Below are 17833 nucleotides of genomic sequence, written 5' to 3'. Positions count from 1 at the left end.
AGCTGGCATCAAAAGGCATCAGAAAAATACAGAAAATGCATCAGACAGTGCTCCAACATATCATCTTATTATCTTTTTATCCTGTGAGTATCTAAAATAGGTCAAACCATGCAGACAGTTTTCAGTGTTATTAAGAGTCTTTTGTTTGAATCATCTCTTTGGATGCTACTGGGTTTATGCAGACCGTCCTCTCAGATCAACGACATGACTGCGTGAGCAGCTTATTAGGACACATATTTACCTTTAGTGTGAGCGGCAACCTTTTCTAGGACGATGAAGCCATGACCAACCTTACTTTCCCCCTGACTGGCCAGTGCTTGTTGTCTTAATTAGTTGCATTGGTTAGGTTTAGGCTTTGGTTAGGGTAAATTAATCAGGGTTAGATTTTTCTGTCTCCCTTCAGCCAAACTGTCAAGTTGCAATTTACATCCATGACTGTCCAGACACATGAAACCATGACAGCTGACAAGGTGATGAGGACATGTTGGGTTTATGGGACAACTTTACCAGCTTTTCAAGCATTTTAAGCTAAACATTGTGTCTGAACACTCTGCCTTCATTTTAACAAGTAATCTCAGAAAGCGCTACTTCTACTTCTTTAAATTTTCCACACCAACACATGCAAATGTTTACAAGTTCAGAGTATCCATATATAGAAAGCGGTAAAACTTAATAGATGGTTCTTTAAATTTCCTCTTGTCCCCACCTGTATGGTACTTTCATGGGACTGCAAATAAGAATATACACATGACCATAAATACTAACATTAATCAAGGTCTTTTCAGATAAAAGTTAAGATTTTTACCCATCATATGTGAAGAGGTTGACCCTTAGTGAGCTACACAACATAACATCACACTGCAGATACAACAGGTTTAGTACATTAAGTAACAAAGTCCCTTCACTACTGCAAGGCCAGCTGGACTAAATAATAGCACTTGTTAAGACTGGAGCCTGTAGATTTTAAAGATACTGAATGATGGACTTTAATGAACGTATCTCCAAAGTGGCCATAATGGATTTTCAGAATGAGCTCTACAAATAGGCCTCAGGTAATGACAGCACACATACTTCACCACAATGTCAATGATGCAACTTTGTGAAGTGACCAAGGCCGCTCCATGGTCACAGTCAGGGTCCATTACCCAGCGGTCAGCCTCATAAATCCTCCTCCATTTATCCGGCGGAGTCAAATCCGCCTCCATCAATCCTCCCACCATTTAGAGCCCAGAGTCCAGTCATGTGAGGGGACCTGTGGGTTGCTGGATTTGACCTCTGACCTGTGCTGACCTCTGGGGGGTCAAGTAGTGGCACAGAGGGTCAGAGATATTGATGAGAGTGACAGTTTTAACTCTCTTAGGTCAGCCACTGTTTGGTCCGTTATAAACAAGATTGGCTGAGAGCCATTACTAATCAAAGGCGACTGGGCTGCTGGAAAGAGGCTTTTTGGGCAGGTTAATACACAGAATTCACCGTTTCACCGTTTTTACATGCCTGAAAATAGTTTCACGTATCCAAATAAACCCTCGACTAACTGAACTACTTATGTGCAGTAGTTTCTCCACAATCACAGCATTTTAAAATGCTCGAGTCATAAAATGTATGGTTTTTTGGTGGGTGGGTGGGGGGTGTAATGAGATTTAACGTGGAGTTTGGCACTCTCATATTTACACAACAAGGCGAATTCATTTATTTGTGGCAGCCCACAATTACTACATCTGTCTCCATTTACTGATTTTATATATTTGCAGCCGGACTGTTCATTTGAAGCGCTGTTGGAATATATTTACCATTCAGTTATGCACTGCACCACAATCTCACAAGACATATTTTGGACTGGGTATGAGCATGAGTACTTGAGTACTTGGGTACTATTTTCAATGTCAGAATTCATTCAACGTACTGAGCACTTGCCGCTGTCTCTCTAACATGTGAACATGACTAGTTTTTATTTCAACTATTTAAATGAGTAAAGGGCTGCTTTTAACCTTTAAGGGCAGCAACAGAAGGTTTAGACATTTTTCTTATGTTTACTTTTTATTTATGGTTTTCATGCCACAAAATTCAAAATGTAAAGTTTGTACATAAATACAGTTTATCTTGTTGGATTATATTGACGCAGAATTGACGAGAATACCCTGAACATATGGTGCCTATTATCTTGTGTTTCTAGAGTTATGTGTTTTTGCAGACACGTAAGGAACTGTAAGGAACTGAACAACGTCCCATGTGTTAAACGGACTTTGGTGTAATATCTTCCACCAGGAGCAAGATAGAAAATAATGTTAAAAGGAATCCAGTTATCTTGGAAATCGTGACCCTGCAAGAAGTCAAGTCTTTCAAAAGACAATTAGAGTTTTTCGTCACACACTGTAAGATATTGCAAATTCTTCTAGTGTTTGATGGGTATTTGTTTTGCATCTTTTAAGTCAAAAAACAAGGCTTTAGAAGCATTTCTATCACAGACGAAGTATCCTTAAAATGAAATATTAGACATCTAAAGTGAATAAATCATTTGCTTTAAATGATGCATTACTGAATCTAATAGCACTATTTGACTGAATTGTTTCTGATCTAAAACAGGTCTTGCATTTGATCAGATGATAAAAATGAATTCTGTGGAAAATACAGAGAGAGACATGGTCTTTAATCAGCAGTGTGGCGTGTGCAGCCCTCCAGAGCAGCACGTTTTATGCCCTGTGTGCATTGTTAGCAGATTTTTCATTTATTTTAAGATCACAGACATTTTCTGACTTAAACATGCAGTCTCCTACCAAAAAGGAGGAGAGGAGGTGGAAGCACTATAACTCTGTGTGTATTTTCGGTTTGCTAATTTGATGCCAACTGTGCAGCCACAACCACAAGGTACCCTGCAACTTTAAACACACGTCACACACCAAACTCATCTCGGTGACCACTTCAAGGCCGGGGAAAGAAACAGTAACACACTGAAACACACCCAAGTTATGTTCCTCCCTTATCTTTCCGTTGAGACTTGTGTAATTGGAGAGACCCTAAAGAGGCCTTGTGAACTTTGCCAGTTCTGTGTTTACATCTTCCTCTCACTCTCCATCTGCAACTCCCTGCCTAACTAGGCTGCTTATGCAATTCTGGGAACACTGAGGTTTATTTTAAGAATTTCTTCTTGTTTTCAGTTCTGTGAAAGTTCTGCGGTGCTAGTTCACTGCCGGGGCAGGATGAAAACAAGGATGCATCATGTTTCTTTCTGGCTCTGTGTGTCAGGGTACACATTAATCACTGTGTGTGCCTTTGTGTGTGCGTATTTTTGCACATTTATCACAAACAGTAGTGCTTCTGTGTGTACTAAATTTGTGTGCATGTGTTTTCATGCCTCAGGCCAGGGTGGTCTTGTTTCTCTCCCAATCGATAGAGCAGCCCAGCTCAGGCTGCTCATGGGATGATGCGATAAGGACTCTCTTCCTAGAAGTGTGTGTGTGTGTCCGTGTAGCAGCGGATCAATGCAGGTCTAATCATCCCACTGGGGCAGTGTGAAGTCCAATCACCCTGTTCAAACAAGCAGTCCAACCTGACACACAAACACTTTGATGCCTGACTGATTACTGAATTACGTCTCGTCCTGTCCACCACCACTCAGCACGATTACATGCACACTATAACCAGATTATTGAGAGTAATTAGATTAAGGTGATAGTGTGATTAAAGTGTTCACATGGTTTGGCAACCCCGGTTTACATGATTTGTTGATAAATGGGTTATATCTGCACGGCTGTTGTAGCCACAGCTGCATATCGTTAACTAACATTTTTTTGGCAGTAGTGCAGCTATCAGTGTGTGTTCACTCACTAGTGTTGACTTTAATTTGACTGCCACTTTAAAGTGTTTACATGCTGTTCGTGACAGCCTCTTTTTTCTTTTATCTTAACTTGTTTAACTCTTTGAATGGTTTGCCCTCCCTTAATTTTGAGGCTAATAGAATAGTCCCTACATGTCTTAACTTAATATGCCGTATCATTTTGATTGGTTAGGCATATCAGTGTTACTATATATGTTTAAGAACAGATTTTACAGAAACTGTATAGTAATATTGTTTCTGAACAGATGTCTGCATATGAATGGAGGAGAGTATATTTTGTTGTGGGTACATTCTGTGTTTCAGAAATGTCCCAAAAAATCATCATTGGTAGGCCAGGTAAAGAAAACTTTAAAAAGTTAATGTATTTTGTTATTCTTATTGCTTTTTTTCCCTAAAATTCATTTGTGAGGAATGAGTGTGGAGGTCACATAATGATTTCAGTGATGTAAACAGGAAGTATAAAATGTCAAGGAGCATCAGGAGCAGGTCTTAATTTGTTATTAGTCAAAAAAGATTTGAAGCTATGAGGAGCACACATCTGATTTCAAAGGAAATTTACAGGCAGTTTTCCCCGATGGACAGAGGAGAACCTGCTAGCACAAGAAACAGTAAGGACGTTTTTAAAATATAAATATGCAGATTAAAAAATATTTAAATTGGAAATGTAAATGGTTAACCCTTAATGAGTTAACCGCAGAGAGTATGTTTGACTGGTTACTCATGTTGGTCTATGGGTCAATGGAGCGGCAGACTAAAAGAGAAGCCCCACTTGCGGTTTACATCATTTCACTTTTTTTTCTTACAAAGCTTACTGGTTTGTTACCAGTAAATGCGCACCAAATGGCTATTGAAAACAAAATTAAGCAAAACTGACATTCATAATTGACGTCTACCTGACTACTTTCATCCCTTTATCAGTCTCAAAAACTGATTTTATTGAATTGATTTACGATGCATTTGATAAAACCGCTAGTTAACAATCACTCCTCTTGCAGCAAACACATATGCACACACTCCCCTGAGACCTTCCCTGCAGTGGATGGGTGACCCGTTTTGGGTTGTTTAACTTGCATGCCGGGGTCCTTTTGTCAAATCGTGTGTGTGTGTGCATGCATGTCTGAATGACAAAAGCTGCCTTATTGCATGAGTCTGGCTCTATAGAGGGGCGTCACAGGGTCACATCATAACTAAGTTAGTCAGGGTTCAACAGGGCTGGGGAGGGGTGCAGGCAGGAAGGAGGTCCCACTGGGTTAAAGACAGGATGGAGGGCTGGAATTAGTCCATTCACGCTCGGCTGGACCCTGGGCATGCTAACAGGCTACAGTGCTAATCTAGTTAGAGCTGGAAGCCATACTGAGACGGGGAGGTGTGGTGTGGGGGTGGGGGTGATGGGTCAGGGTCTAGAGGGCCGGGTGGCGAGCTGGATGGCAGGTGGTTGAAGCTGAATAGTAGAGTAGGCAAGATATGACTGGGTGGAGTGCAGAGGGGACAGATAATGGGGCATAGGGCGACTGTGGGCAGAGTGAGAGAGATGGCAAAGGGCAGGTGTGTGTATGTGTGTACGGTGGAGTCATACTGTTTTTCTACAGCCAACAGATGGAGAGAGGAAAATAAAGGGCTGACTGGGTGGCCCAGTGATTAGACAGACCCACCCAGGCTCATTTAATCCTTTTACTTGTCCTTTATCTTGTCTCTTCATTATAGAATTAATCAATGCAATAAACTGAAATAGAAAAAACTGACATGTAGAGACAAAATTATGCTCTACATTATTTACAGTAAGTGGTATCTATAGCCAGAACAGACTGTCACCCAGACAGAGTAGATATTTCCCCAGAGGCTCCCTTAGGCTCCTGACTGACTAGTCTTGTGATGATGTTTCCCACTGGAGATGCACCATGACCCAGTAACTTGTTCACTTTATCTCCTGACTGCAAAAAAATAAAAAGTAAAAATGTCATTCCTTGCTCGTTTTATAACATCATGTGCACATACACTGTTTGTCAAAGTGTCATTCTCACTTATCTTTTTGTATCTGCCTCAAGATTTCAAATTCAGCTGATTTTAGTGTAAAAAAAAAAAAAACTTGCATAAACCACTAACCAGCTCATTTTTAAACAACTGATGGTTAACTGTTAACATCTCTTTTTTTAACTTAGTTTGCCTGCAGAACTTATGTAGACAAAGAAGGTAACATCATTAATCACTGCAGTTCTTTAAAAACTCTATAAATTCTGATTACTTTACATACAGGGGAACAGTAGTTAGTCATTATGGTATGAGTCTACACAGTAAATCAGCTTTTAGGGTTGGACATAATTTATAAATCCCACAGCTATTTGAGTCTCTCTTTGTCATCCAGCAAGGGGAGTGACATCCATGTGATGATATTTTGAATCTTTAAGACCCAGGCAAACCAAAGTGACAACTACAAAAAAAAATAGTGGCAGATTTTTGTGTTGCGTCTCTGCTAAAAAGTTGTACTTGAACACACCACGAAGACTACAGCCAATGCCAGCTAGTACATATATTATGCACCTGTGTGAGAGAAAATAACTCTCCGATACCAGCAGACAGCGGCCATCTGTATTCGTCACTCAAAAGGGGAAACTGGAGGACTAACAGTATGGATTCAAGACACTAGTTAGCCACTTAGCACATTAATAACACAACTCAACGTTGAATGAACAAATTATATACAACATGCCCTAGCGAACAATAACCCAAACAATTATGAATGGTTAATGGTTAAAAACATAATTTTACCCAATATAAGAATCAATCCTTTCAATCTTACGCCCTCGACTTTAGTCCTTTGTTTGCTTTTCTCACTTTCATTTCTCATCTTGTGCGTTGAACTTACAATCAATCAAAGTGATTTCACTCACTGACCAGCTCCACCCTCTTCAAGCCTTAACAACCCAAACAAAAAACAGCCCACAAAGGCTGACTAGTACCAAAGGTGCAGAACGCGACACAAAAACTATGGTGACAAACACTCAACGACAACTCAACCTGTCCGGGCCGTTGCACTTGGCAAAGCAGCTGTAATGAGCTAGCCAGTGGAGACACATGCACTAACATGCAGGTGCAGCGGACCAGTTTACCATGACAAACCATGGAGAAGCGCAGATTACGACACACACAGAAGTAACGTGACTTCACTCTGCTATTCTCTCATATCTGTCAATATATGCATGATAAAGACAAAAGAAGGAGCAGCATGGCTCTTATTAAAATCATGTTTACCATGTTCAGCCAAAGACCGAAACAGACTTCACCTTACTGAAATGTGACTGCACTGCTTAATATATAGCAGAGGCAGGAGAGAGGTGAATAGGAGCACTGAGGTAAGTCTCTCTCAGATGTGTAACATTCGTCATGCACATTTTAGTTAAACACTTTTCAGTGCTTATTATAAGATATATTAAAAAACACCTTGAAGCACTCCATTTGTGACTCTCAGTCTGAGCGACATGTGAAAACAAGAATAAACTAAGTAACGAACATTAAGTGAGGACGACAGGAGAGAACGCTGCGTCAACACTGCATCTGTTTTCACACGCAATCAAGTTACAGGCAAAAATCTCTCTTTACACAGTAGGTTCAGCTTACAGCTGTTCCATAACGTACTTTGTGACTTTCTCCTTTACACGCCGGCACACACGCACACAGACAAACACAGACCTCCGGCTGTCTCAGCACGATACACTTTCTCACATGCACAAAATGTGAAGTGTTGATTGCGCATTGCTTTAGTTCGTCAGGTGTTTGAGATTTCTGCAGAAATATCTTCAATTAAAAACTGAAACAAAATTTAAAAAAGCAAATGCACAAGAAAACAGTAGAGCAGATGTGACATACTTCCTTTGAGAATGGCTTCGTTGACTTCAATCTCCCCTTGGCTTGGCTCATGGTACTGCAGGTGGGAATAGTAGTGGAGGGGTTCAGGGCTGGGGGCGGCACTGGAATAGCCGTTGGACATGGTCTCTCTCGGACTGTCTGTCCTGTCGCGCTGGGTTTCAAACACAGCCACCAGCTGGAAGAGACACAAAGAGTCAAACTGTGCCTAAATATTCAAAGATATTAAACATAATGTGCATAAATGAACAAGCTTTCCACAAGATGACAGTCTAAACAATGAGATTTCTGGCACATGAACGCGCTGGAAACAGGCAGACAGGTTATATCGCGTCTCCACTGTGCCATGATCACAGAGAGGCTTTTATGTGATTTATCTTGCCAACAGAGGGAATGCAACCTGCTCCGTTCTGCCAAGTGTGCAGATGTGTGTGTGTGTGTGAGGCGAGCAAACAGCACTGGATTCACAGCTCATTCACTCTCAAACCTCTTACAGTGCAGAGCTCGCCAGCACTTCAGCGAGACGATAACTTTCTTTGTTTCGAAAAAAAAAAAAAAAAAAAATCTGACCAACAGAAGCCAGTTCAGAGGAGTTAACACACGAGGCGAGGCGAGGTGTGTATGTATGAAATTAGCACTCAAATGAGATCTGACACGAGAATGAGAAGCTGTCAAACACAATGACACGGCTGCCACAATGAGATGGCGGGAAGAGACGGGGGCGCCAAATGAACAGGGGATGGAGGGCAGAGGGACGACAAACAATCCTAATTGAGACAGGGACATGATGGCAGATAGAGCGAAGGGGAATGTGTGTGTGTTGCAGGGCCGTGCCATCGCCGCTACGTTGTTTGATAAATGGGCGCGTGGCGGCGTGACGCTCTCATTAGACGGTGCTGGCGGAGGAAATGACCACTTAATGAAAAGCAATAACCGCGATGGAACGAGGGATGGAAATAAAACAACAGATGAGTGGAGGACGTCAATTAACAACAAAGGAGCACCAAGGCTGTGTGTGTGTGTGCGTTTAAGTGTGTGTGTAAACAATAAGCATGGAGGAGGCGGCGAAATATGTACCATCCATCACGCTGTGGTGCCGCCTCTCACCTCAACCTCCCGTGATTCAATATCCTCATGACACTTGGCCATGCAAAGGAGATTCGCTGCTGTGTGTGTGTGTGTGTGTGTGTGTGTGTGTGTGTGTGTGTGAGAGAGAGAGAGAGAGTGTGAGTGAAAGAAAAGATGAGGAATTGAGGGGCTGGCAGATGCACAGAAGAGAGAAAAGAAAAGACCAAACGCCAGGAAAACAATCTGATTGGTTGCTTGATGGATGCTTCTTGAGCTCTTTCTCTCTCCTTTATCTGCTTTCCTCTTTCTCTCCTTATCTCCTTCCCTCCCGAGCCTCTGTCTCTTTCTCCAAACTCGCTGACAGCATCAATCAAAGCAGAAGTCTCGGAGCGTAATGTGATGTGCCCACGCACGCGCCGGTGAGCACGTATGGAGACACAGTGATGAGCTCCCCTCAAAAACCATTTATTCGTTTCGAACAACAACAACAACTTCTTTTAATGTGTGGAGGGGTGATGATGATTTGCTTTCCGGGAGTTTATTTTTTATGGCTGACACAGGCAGGGAGTGATGCAGATGAAGGCCGCCCTGCTGCTTCCACTCATCACTCAATCAAACACAAAGTATCAACAAAATGAATCATGCATTGCTTCATTTGGAACAAGCTGGAGTATTGAAAAATGGACTGTTAGAGGCACTGTATTTTAGTCGAGATGAGGACTTGAGGACTGCATTGATCACCTTCTTTGAAACTCATCACGTTTAACTTGACCCCATCCAGTTTTGTGGACATCCGATCAATATACTTTGCATTTACACCTTGGAGAAGTATTCTCACAGAAAATTCTATTCAATCTGAAATCTTTCAAGACAAATATCTAACAAATAAAAAATACAATTTAGTAACTCATTAAATGCAATATTTAATGTTGTAATTTTTAAATTGACCAATGCCCATGTGGCATAACAGTGCCAACACAGCTGACAGCTGATGGGTTTTGACGAGGGTCAAAATGAGGTGAGAAAAAGTGTGTCAGTGTGATAAAAGGCTGATGGCAAATCTTCACTGATTGAGCTAACTGTCACTTTCTGACAAGCTGTAGTTTGAATCAAAAGCAGCCAGTACAACTCCACAAAAGAAGAAAATGAAAGCTTACAAGTGGTTCAAAGAAAAAACAGAAGAACAGCCTCACCGCTTCATGCCTCTGCCATCCAGTCAAATTGCAGTTTACACACGTCTGTCCAGACTCATATGAAGCCATGACAGTAGACACTGCTTCAAATATGGATGTCGCTGTAAAGAAGCTACACATTTTTAAACATAAATGCTTCAGACACATCTTTAACCCAGAAGCACAGAAGAGCTATACAATCAGCACAGTTTCAAAATTAGTATCACCAATTCATTATCTGACCGAATGTCTTCCCTTCTGTTACTGAGTTATGACGTTAAATAACTGCCAGAAAATACTTTGATATAAGAGTGAAGTTGTGAAGTGAAGTGAAGTGAAGTGAAGTGAAGTTGAAGTTTGACCTTCTGGATATGCATTTGTGTGAAGTTTTGTCATTAATAGTGTATGAATTCTCTAGTTATTGCCAAAAGCATATTTTGGTCATCTTACAGTGCAAGCAGACATTGAATTTTTGATGACAGTCCCTAGAGGTGTACCTCAGATATCACTATAAGAAAATGAGGTGGAACTGAGGCTGCAGTGACCTTTAACCACCAAATTCTGATCAGTTCACCTGTGAGACCGAATTGACTTTTGTGCCAAATTTAAAAAATGTCCCTAAAAATTCCTGAGATATCACAGTCAAAGAATCACACAGATGCAAGGTCACAGTGCTGTTTGACAACCAAACTCAGTTCATTGTTGAGTCCTAGTGGACATCTGTGCAAAATTTGAAGACATACCCTCAAGGCATTCATAAAGTATCAAGATCCAAACAATGGGATGGATGTGATATCACACTGACCTTTGAACACCAAAATCTAATCAGTTCAACCTTGTTTCTAAGTGGGTGTTTGTTCCAAATTTTAGTGTATTTCCCTAAGGCATTCCCAACATATAGTGCTCACGATAATGAGACAGACATGAGGTCACATTGATCATTACCTATGACGACTAAATTCTATAAGTTTATTCTTGAGTCCAAGTGGATGTTTATGCCGAATTTGAGAGAATTTCCTTTAGGCAGTCTCAATATATTACATTCATGACAATGGGACAGAAGGATAGACAACCTGAAAACATAATGTCTCCAGCCACCTGGTGACCGGCACGAATGCATCAAAAAAGTCTGTGATCAGATATCACTAAAGCTAAGAGAGAGAATGCCGTCTATTTTTGTTTTGTTTTGCTGTAGTTTGAGTGAACTGACCCTTTAATAATTCTAAGATTTGCTCTCTGCTGTTACAGAACAGTTTTGATTAATGTACTTCTAAAGAAGCTGGCTTTGGAAACCTCATTAGAGATTATATTCAAGCTATCAGCCAGACGAGACTGCGATAATAAATACTGTGATATACTACAGTCGGAGAGGAAACTTGGGAAAAGCTTATTTTACAGTGGTTGAAATTCAGTCCTTCAAACACAGCACCAACATGCTCTTCTGGAGGACCCTGTGCCCCAGGATGAAGAAAAACACCTTGAATGGCTCACAGTGTGTTTACTTAACACGTAGGTTTCTCTCTGTCCCCCCTGACTGTGATTAGTATTCTAGGAAACAAATCGCCTTATTTTTCCTGCAGCGTCTGTGGGGGGATATTGATATGGACCTGGGGAGCCTGCATGTCAACTACTGCTGAATAATGTGACCCCTTTGTCTCATTTCCATAACACACACAAACACACACGCTTGCAAACACACACCGAAACCCGTGCAAAATACAAATGGTTGAACCCTTTATATTGTCATGTTATGATCGTCTGTAAATCGCAATGCAGTGTGTGTATCCAATGTGACCAGACTAGAAGGGAAGACTGTGTGTGTGTGTGTGTGTGTGTGTGTGTGTGTGTGTGTGTGTGTGTGTGTGCCAAAGCGATCATGACATACATGAAAGCCATTTACAATAACATGCATGAAGCAGGGAGAGAGATAAACACTGTCTGTGTGGATTCTTGTGCTAATGCACCGCCTCGGGCACAGAGTTACAAAATGCTGGAATGTATACGGCCGAGACAAATGAACTTATTTTACTCAATTTCATAGAAAGGTAAGTATACACCCACCCGCACTTATCCTATAGCATGACTAGAAATGACTGTTTTTGCTTTATCTTGATTATCTTGATGCTGTTTTACCTACACTGGCAGACCCTCTGAGAATGGGAGTAAATATAATGCAGTTAGTATACTTAGGTTGAGAGAACAGAGAGAAGTATCATAAGACAGCTTTCCAATAACCCTCGAATTGCTAATATAAAATACACCTCATGGAAACGTCAATTTCTAAAACTTTTTTTGCAAGTTTTTACACTAGCATGAGGTGGTATTTCAGGTGATTCAAAAAAGTCACATTCCGCACAACTGCAATGGAAACACTTTTTTTTTCACTTTTATAGGACAGGTGATGCTATGGCTTTGCACTTGTTGGTAGGAACTGGGTCCCTTATGATGCAGCAGACGGTACAAGAGGTGTTATTGCATAGCATAACTCTTCAAAAGTTGAGCGCATCATCCAGACGTTTTGAATCCCCAATTTCTCTACAATTTCCCAGAAATCTCTCAAACGTGGCCACTCCCAGGTATAAGGGGCCTGCCTTTCCTTTATCGCTAACATAACAAGCCTCTGACTGGAAATAATGACGGTTGGACCAGACACAACAATGGCTCTGTTATGATCAAGCATGCTAGTGAGAGTGACAGCTAGCTCAAAGCAGCTAAATGGAATTCAGCCATTATTACTTTTGTCATTTACACCTGTGCTTCTCCTACTGTGATGAGTTAAAGGGTCTTGTGTGAAAAAGTCCAACAGTGGACGACCCAGTTGACCTGCTGAATGCCACAGCTGAGGCTCTATAGCTTCAAAACACCGAAGAGACATATCCCAAACTATTATGTTTGAGATAAAGTAGTCCCTGGCTGATACTATAATGTTGTTCCAGGTGTTTAATTAATTCTTAGGGGAACATCCCTTAACACCGCCATGACAACGGAGCAAACTCAGTCCTCTGAGGAAGACCAGGGATGTGGTTGAAACAAGTATCCTCATAACAAAAACAATTTTTATCCTGATAGTAAAGCAAGATATTGTGATTATTACAAATGCTTTTTACAGGCAGCAGGGTGATGTGAAGCCAGAGAAACCTTCCACCCTGCTGAAGTGACCTTGTGCAGGGCACTGACTCCCATCAGCATCCAGGTTTGCCCTGCTGTAGCCAAACGTGACCTCTGACCTCCTCGTCACGAGAGGGTAAGAGAAAAAAGGATTTCTGAACTGCAATCAATAAACTTACATATTCTTAGAATTAGTGCGAGTGCTTTCACACAGACAGTTAGAGCCAATCAAATGCAGAGACTGCATGCATCGCGGTTACAGTTTTTGAATTTTTTATAGCTGGTATATGAAATGATCCCAGCTGCTGTAAACAGTAGCTGGTGTTTACATGTTGCAACTCACAGATGGAACAGTTGAGTGTCTTTAATAATTAATGCACTTGCTAAGAATTAATTATCCAAATGCAGCATGTCCTGTATGGGATACACTGGCAATACTATGCAATCAGGGCTCTTCACGCACTGTATAATGTCATTATTTAAAAATACACACCACAAAAACAAATGATTTAGACAAGTGTGGAGACGCACACACACATTTTATCACAGTTAGAGGAGGAACAGTGCCCCCTTGCTTTAGTCAAATGTCACTGCATGATGGTACCACTCAAGTCTCTGGTCTTTACATAAGCATCAGCAAAACACACACACAATACTCACAAACAAACATACACACTTCCCTATTTTATCCGCTGGTACTAATCAACCCATTTTTCTTCTCCTCTCTCATCGCTGTCTAGCACTGCTGTGTATTTCTGTGTGTGTGTGTTTGTGTGTGTGTGTGTGTGTGTGTGTGGTACCAGTCTATTGAGATGCTCTGCTTTTGTGCTGTTGTCATTTATCTTACGACCGCACCCCCCCCCCTCCGTTTTCTCCCTCTAACGCTATTCTTCATTCTTTCTTTGAACGAGAGATGCATAATTCAGAAGGAGTACGCAGCGTCCTGACAGTAGTATGGTAACCCAATCATCTCTCATACACACACACACATTCAAATATACAGTACACACACACACTTCTGACTCACACACACTTTCCTCACTAAAGTACAGGTTTACAAAGACTATTTTCGACATGTGCTTTTTCAAGCGCTAAAATCTGAATCACAGAGAATAAACCTCCCACTCTCAGTGTCTTGACTGCAGAAAATGAAAGCCTTCACTACCCTACCATCTGACTTGGCGTTTCTGAACGCATCATAGCTAAAAGGATTTTTAACTGCAGTGATGGAAGTATGCACAAAAACAAACACTATCTCCATACTGTGCCGCTCCTAACATTTGTGCATCTGCTGTTGTTTTTCATTCTCTGAATTTCAAGCGGCTGAGGTGTGAAGAGGCTGGAAAGACAAGCAGACAGAAATATCCCCCCCACGCACGCATTAGATGTTCAACAAAGAGCAGATAAGATGTGGATAGAATTGCTTTCTCCATGCTTGTAAAGCGGGATGAATATTGACAGTGCGCAGGTACAGAGGGGTGAAGTGTCTCACCCTGACTGAGCGAAAATGTGGCTTTTGATATTCGTGGCATCATGTGAGAAACAGCAATCAATTTGAAACAAGGCGTAAACAGTTATTTGCCGTTTTTAAATCGACTGGTGGTTAATTGTAATTAGTGATACTCTTCAGTATGAAGTGATGTTGAAGTTGCAGCCGCTGGCTAGATATTCAAACGCACAGCTGTTTTTTCCGTGTTTGAAGTGAATTAGGGTAGATTTCTCCTCCAATAATGAGTCACATGATTTGGACTCAAGTCAGAAATTTTTTGACTTTAGACTTCACTTGACAAAATCAAAAAAGAACTGCAACTCAACTTACACAAAAGCATCAATGACTCGTGACTTCATTTAGACTTGAGCCCTCTGACATGAAAATACTTGAAAAATATTCTATTTACAAAGTGTGCCATGAATCAATTCATTTTGTGAATCAGCTAAAATTAATGGTAATCATTCCCAGCAAGTCGACACTTAATCCCTCATATCCATTTTTATTGAACCAACCCGGCAGTAGACTTTCCCTAACATTCATTTATTTGCTGCACGATAAAAACATTTGTTTGCACAAATAGTTTTTCAACTTTTGAAGCTGGAAAGTTTATTAAGAGCGCTGTTGAAATTTATATACCGTTTGGTTATTCACTGCACCACACTCATGCAGCGCAGAGCGCACTCTGGGCAGATGTGAAACTTAACCATTCATTTTCCTGGATCTAAAAATTTGCATTAACTTGCAGCAGCTGTGATCTGATCAGCTCTGAAAAGATCCACAGATAAATTATCCATCCTGCAAGTCACAAAAAGAAGTCATGGCGAGCTCCACCTGTTCATGGACCCGCAAAAACCTCACAATGAGAGGGAAAACAGAGTGATACAAAAGGACATGCATATAAAAGAACGACGAAAGTTTGCTGCTATCGTCATCATTTGCTGCTATCGTCATCATCAGCTACCACACACACACACACACACACACACACACACACACACACACACACACACACACTCCAATAAAGTTGCAAAAGAGAACAACTGAGATTTAACGTTGCTCTATTCGCTAGTTAACGTTAGCTCAATATAAGTAACTTTTTAACAAACTTGTTTTAATAAGTACATATTTTAAAAAGCAGTTGTGTTTTTTGTAAATTTCATGTACTTTTACGAAAGAGTGCATTATGTCTTGTTTAGCACTTGAAACTCAAAGTTTAGGGACCTGAGCTTTTTCTCAGGACTTGTCAGTCTGACCTCTTTTTATTGAATTTGCGGAAGTGTCAAAACCAACAGTTTGTCTAATGGTTACTTAAGGCTGGTGAGTCAAATGATAAAATGTTAAAATAGTCAGTTTTACAGCAGTAAGTCACATGTTTACAGCCCGGTACAAAAAAACTGTTCTCAGTCTGTGAGTCAGGTCCACCCCTCGCTCCTCTACAACTCCACCCTCTTGTCCAAGCACCACTGGCTCCAGAAAACAAAGATCACTTCTGCCAAAATGCCAAAACAAAGGCTTAAAATGGGAGTCCACAAACCAGCAGGGGGTGGCAAGATAGCTACATTTATCATTGTATACAGTCTTGACTTGGGACCTGATTGCAAACACTTGAGACTTACTTGTGCCTTGCAAAACAATGACTTGGTCCCACCTACTCAGTACAGCACAAATTAGTCTGCAGGCAAATCCCACACACACATACACTGACACGCACTCAAGCATGTTTCAGAGACTAATCCATGTTCAAGGACACATATTGTAAACGAACACACACATTTACACACATACACATGTTTCCAGGGCACCACGGGGGCCATCAGAGGAATGCTTGTCCTGTGCTATTTAAACAAGTAGAAAATTGGTTGTATTACCAGTGAGAGCAGGGCTTATCCTGCTCCTATTCCTGCCTGCATCTATACAACACACTACCAGATGTGGGGTATTACCTTTGAGGAACACACACAGCTGGCTCCGGGCCTGCACACACACATACACACGCACACAAGATTAGAGAAGCAACCACAAAGACCCACTGTCTCCCACTCATGAACTGAAGCACACACACAGATGCAGAATCAAACTTGTCAAGCATGCGGTGAGGGACTCCTTCAAAATAATGAATCATATACAGAGACATCCCTACTTGAACCTCTAAATGTTTCCTTCTCGCTGTTTGAAGAGATGCCAGCAGTTTCAAATGTGCTTCCACATTGAACATAACGTCTCTTTGATGCTTCTGACAGCCCAACCTAAACACTAACACACCAAAGTAAATTCCTCAGACTGTTGCTGCAGCGGTCAGAGCATTTGCTTTAATGCAAATTTAGCAAATGATGACCCAGATCTCACACTGCTTCCATGCAGTAAAAATAGCAAGGGCTGTCCCAATGTCTCCAACTCAACACATAATGAATCAAATAAAGTTCATCATATTTAACATATTTCACATAGACAGGAAATCACATTTCTTCCTGACACAACAGATCCTCACTAAAACTCATCTCTCAATAGATACAATACACAGTACAATATGATACTGACACAATATAACAGGAAATCATCTAGGAGAAGCTGGGATGGAGACTGTACAGTATTTGCAAAGCCAAATTGCTTTTATGTTAGGGTTGGGTGATTGGGCAAATATACTGGCCATTAGCTGATAGACTGTTTTTTTTTGGTGATGATTTTTAGTCAATTTTATCATTATATTTTGCCAATTTAGTGTTCTGCCTCCAAAAAATGAGACACCTGCTTCTTAGTAGAGAGAGAACACAGGGAAATACAGTTAGTAGAGACCACATATTTTCAAATCTAACCCAGTAAATTAACAAGGCCATTTAGCTTCTTTTTCGTGGGTTGAAAATTAGAAATATGTATATTTGTATATTTTTGGCTGATAAGGAAAACAGGTTTAAGAACAGTTATTTTATCGATATTTTGTGAATTATTTTATCTATTTACTGAATTTAAAAAGTTTATGAACTGAAGGGACATATTGAAATAACTGCTTAAACACAGTTCCAGCTGAAACTATATAAGCAGTTGCCTGTTAGTGGGCTGATGCTAGTTGGTTAAAAATTTTCAATATATTATTGATGTTATCGATGTTCATACACAGAAGATTATCATAAGCAGGAGTTACTTACTTACTTACTTACTTACTTTTCATGGTAAAATGGCAGCTCACAACCCAGTTGTGTGGCAAAATATTACGTAGACTACGGCTAAATTACGTCAGATCCGTCAACGCTGCCAATCATAGACATTCTAGACAATGCTCATGACGCTGTTTCAGGAGTG

At 40.8% G+C, this 17833-nt stretch overlaps 1 protein-coding gene across 1 annotated transcript in view; it reads right to left on the bottom strand.

Moving 5' to 3' along the window:
* The window catches only part of pard3ba (par-3 family cell polarity regulator beta a), a 198092-nt gene that overhangs the window by 155292 nt on the left and 24967 nt on the right, over positions 1-17833 (bottom strand). Inside the window, 1 exon segment of the mRNA XM_042513093.1 lies at positions 7700-7874. Coding sequence (XP_042369027.1) covers positions 7700-7874 — 175 coding nt within the window.

This window comes from Plectropomus leopardus, chromosome 24 (genome assembly GCF_008729295.1).
Source record: "Plectropomus leopardus isolate mb chromosome 24, YSFRI_Pleo_2.0, whole genome shotgun sequence".
NCBI classification, from domain to species: Eukaryota; Metazoa; Chordata; class Actinopteri; order Perciformes; family Serranidae; genus Plectropomus; species Plectropomus leopardus.
This window is presented reverse-complemented; position numbering and strand designations above follow the sequence as displayed.